Raw genomic sequence first — 3,997 nt, 5'->3', positions numbered from 1 at the left:
TTTCATTCCCGTAAACAACCCGGCCGGGCCCCGGATTGGAAATGTGACCCTACCATTACTCGTGCTCCAGTCATTTGGGTACATGCACATATCGTACAACTGCTCAGACTATAGGTATCAATGGCGTCCCCTAGCGTTTGATATAATACATTCAGCCACAAGGCCCCGAAATTCCTGCAACAACTACATGTAGTTGCCAGATAGAACTGCAGAATACGCTTTTGAGGCGCCGAATTCCTAAGAGTGCTTGAATCCCCAGATGTTTTATCATATCCCTGTCCCAATACTTCTGTTTTTGTTGTGTATGTGTGTTACATGTAAATGTATTTTTTTAATATTCTTGGCAAAGATTTTTATCCTGTTTCAGAAGACCAAGAAAATAGTTCATGAAACTGTATGGTAAGAGCTACGCTCGTTGTGTGATGGCCTAAAAACAGTATATTTTGTATATACCAGCATTCCAAGAATAAAAGACTAAACAAAGGAAAGTTACGTTCATAAGAATCTTTTTTCACAGTGGCTTTATATTTGTGTACTTTTTTAAACACTTTTATTATGCAGAAGAAACCATTGTAAAACATCAAGCAGTGCACGATATTAGCTATTCCATATCACACAGTCGGTAACATCTAGATGTATGTACAACTTAGTGAATAAACTTGTTATTGGAACACTACACTCAATAACTTTTGTGTCACAATGTATACATTTCATATCATATGGCTACGTTACATTTGACAAATACCTAGAACATGGACCCCTAAGCTTCCCACCACTCATTATGCATCAACAGCTTTAGACAGCTTCAACGATGTACATGTACTCTTCTTCTGAAATCAAAAGTCTTCAATCTCCTATATATCTAGCTATATATTTTGTAGATGCCCCCCCCCAATTATACAGTTACCATGTAATCTTAAGTTGTCTGAAGACGTGCTAGTCCTACCATCATTCAATTCTAGTCTACAGATTTACAAAGTCAACAGGTTTATAGTAAGTTTATATAACTCATCCGGAAGTAAATCGCCTGATGTCAGAGCGACCCCTCATCACAACCTTCTAATGGTTCTTTCGTTTCCGGGTCAAGAAGCATAAGCCCACAGACGATAGCATAGCCGGCAGTCACTAATAAGACTTTAATGATCCTGAAAAAGATAAAACTCTTATTAGATATACACAATCTTGTGGTCAATGTGCGCGCAGAAGAACGGGGCGGGGAGAGGGAGAGGGAAAAGAGATGACCGGAAGAGAGGGAGGGATGGGATAACTGGGGGATGGAAAGACGGATGGAGGGATGGGCTGTTGACTGTTGAAAATATGCTGTTATCATGAGGTTGCGGGTAACACGAACAGAACAGTAGCAGTTATATCACTTCTCCCTAAGTCTACTAAGTCAGAAACATCATGATCAGGGAGGGGGGATTCCCTGGCAGCCCCTTTGCTTTTGATCCACTCACACCGGGAAAGACCCCTACTTTTTCAGTAAGTGTTACAAAGTAGGTTCTTTAACGTGCTCTATGTGTGTGTGCATGTATAAGAGTCGCAGGATTGCTTTCGGTGCCAGGAAACAAATATCAGAGTCTAACAACTATTTTCGATTAACATGGCATGGAGAAAGGGGTACTGGATTCTTCAGGTGGCTCACCTGTCGTCCCTCCCGTGGAGCTCACGTGACAGTATCTCTAAGAACGTGACGTAGAGAAGTGTGCCTGTAGCCAGCCCCTGTAACACTCCGCTTAGCACGGAACTTTCCGCGCCGTTCTCCACCAACGTCCCGATACCGATACCTGGAACGCGAACGAAAGATCATTAAACTTTTTAATATATGGTCTATGAATTTCATTGACAAAAGTGATTAATGAAAATAAATGTGCTCTTATGAGAGAGTGTGAGAGAGAGGCCAAATGTGTGTGTGCATGTGTGTGTGTGTGTGTGTGTGTGTGTGTGTGTGTGTGTGTGTGTGTGTGTGTGTGTGTGTGTGTGTGTGTGTGTGTGTGTGTGTGTGTGTGTGTGTTTCTGTGTTTGTATGAGAAAGAGAGAGAGAGAGAGAGAGAGAGAGAGAGAGAGAGAGAGAGAGAGAGAGAGAGAGAGAGAGAGATGGTGGGATAGTGTGGGACTGAGAGAGAGTGTGTTTGTGATTGCAATTGATTGTGAGTGTGTGTATTTTTGCGCGCGCGCGCGCGTATGTGGTGTATGTGTGTGTCTGCGTGTGTCTGCGTGTGTCTGCGTGCGTGCGTACCATTTCCTATGATTGTCCTTGACCTTGACAGTGTTAACTTACCTATAGGTGCTGTTATGGCAAACGCCAAACATAGACCTGCCACCGACTTCTTCCCAATGTTACTCTGAACAAAGGTCAACCCTAGCCCGAAGGCCAGGACACACTTATGGAGGGCCACCGCCGTCACCAACTCAAACACGTCCGTTACGTTCTGCTGCAGTCCCACCGCCAGGCCCTCGAATAGTGAGTGCATCGAAATGGCAACAGCAAGAGTCCACGATCTTAGGTTTGTAGTTTTACTGATTCTTTCGTCACCAAGGAGTCCAGAGCTTTCCACTTCATGAGAAAAGATGTCGAGTTCTACGTCTTCGTCCGTCTTCATATCGTCAGGACGTGTTGTTGTGGGTTTATTGCTTTCGCTGTATTTTGCGGTGCACTGTTCGACGGATAGAATGAGGAGTAACCCGGAACCGATTACAAACTGGGCTAATGGGAAACCTGAACCTGCAACCGAAAAAAAGAAATGCATTACATTTTTTTAAAATCTTATCAACGTTTAAGGGGTATGGTTTTTAAATTTTCTTCGAAAAATCGTCAATGTAGCATCGCAAATTTTTCAACAGAATTGGGCATGTGACGTCAAAATAATGGAAATTATGAATACAGATATAATTTTTGGAGTTTACTTAAGATAAATTCTAATTCACAGTTGATCAAGAAAAAAATCATGTGTGAAAGTGCTAGTGAAATTGAATTTCTTCTATCATTCACGTAATAAAAATTTGGTCTTTTATGAAAACATCTATGTAATTTTGAAATTGATTCGGTGGGACAAATTAGCAACGGGTCATGACTCGTGACGTCACAGAAATGACTCCTAGCCATTCTTTAAAGCGGTGTGTAGCTTTACACATTCTAACAGATAGCGTGTCTTCTTTAAACCTTTTCGTCTTTAAACACCTACCTGAAACCACTGTCTGTAGTTGTTCCTCCACACTTGGCACAAGGTCCAGGAGACACGTTCCTAAGAAAACCCCGCCTGCAAGGCAGTTCAACAGGCCCAAAGCCCTGTATGTTCTACGGTGTTGCAGTTCGCCCTTCCTCCGCAAGGATCGCCGTGCTAACCAGACTGGCAAGCAAGATGCGACCAATGTCAATGGAAATACAAGGAACAAAACCAGAAGTTTTAGAATAACAACATTTTCCATGATGCTAGAGCTCTGTACACGAGTAAGCAAATAGTTTGTTTTCCTTAGTAACAACTAATCGTGCCAGGACGCCCCTACCACCCTATATTTGCATTGCACAAACCTTGGTCTCTGAACTTTAATTTCCAACCTATATAATAATAACGAACACGTACGATGTTTAGTGCTTGAACGCATGTCTAGAAATATTTGCCCAACTCTGAAACTTTGATATCCCGCCTCCTGCAAAAATTCTCTTTCCAATTTTTCACAAACAGAAGCAAAGACAAGTTGTCGTGATTTTCTTTTTGGACGGAGGATAAAGCTCCTAGCTAGTGTGTAATGCCAAACACGCTGTCCTAATTTATAACATTAGGCAAACAAAATGCCAATTACTGTGAGCACGCGTGTACACTGTGATTACGTGTTAGGTGGGCCGTAAGCCATACGGCTTGCAGCGGTCTACGTGTCCCTGAACCAAGATGTCACGGGTTCTAGTCCCACCAAAACGATCGTAGATATTTCCGTCGAGAATTATTTCTCACGTGTCCAAAGAAGAAACAGTACTATCGAGGGAAACAGACCGAGA

The 3,997-nt window shown here is 42.5% G+C and overlaps 1 protein-coding gene across 1 annotated transcript; it reads right to left on the bottom strand.

The window, feature by feature from the left end:
• Positions 1–499: 499 nt before the first annotated feature.
• LOC136446275 (zinc transporter ZIP1-like) lies at positions 500–3,467 on the bottom strand. The gene is made up of 4 exons (XM_066444617.1): positions 3,186–3,467; positions 2,282–2,725; positions 1,646–1,787; positions 500–1,145 (listed from the first exon to the last, which is right to left on the bottom strand). The coding sequence occupies exons 1-4, from the start codon at positions 3,427–3,429 to the stop codon at positions 1,034–1,036; spliced, it is 942 nt and encodes a 313-aa protein (XP_066300714.1). The 5' UTR covers positions 3,430–3,467; the 3' UTR covers positions 500–1,033.
• Between the last annotated feature and the right edge of the window lie 530 nt (positions 3,468–3,997).

This window comes from Branchiostoma lanceolatum, chromosome 12 (genome assembly GCF_035083965.1).
Source record: "Branchiostoma lanceolatum isolate klBraLanc5 chromosome 12, klBraLanc5.hap2, whole genome shotgun sequence".
Classification (NCBI taxonomy): domain Eukaryota; kingdom Metazoa; phylum Chordata; class Leptocardii; order Amphioxiformes; family Branchiostomatidae; genus Branchiostoma; species Branchiostoma lanceolatum.
Note: the sequence above shows the minus strand (reverse complement) of the source record. Positions and strands in the feature narration are given on the sequence as shown.

Coding starts and splice junctions, on each gene's coding strand:
- LOC136446275 (XM_066444617.1), bottom strand. CDS start 3,429: ATGGAAAATGTTGTTATTCTAAAACTTCTGGTTTTGTTCCTTGTATTT. Junction 1,788..2,281: donor TGCCATAACAGCACCTATAG/GTAAGTTAACAC, acceptor TTCGCGTTCCAG/GTATCGGTATCGGGACGTTG. Junction 1,146..1,645: donor CTCCACGGGAGGGACGACAG/GTGAGCCACCTG, acceptor TATCTTTTTCAG/GATCATTAAAGTCTTATTAG.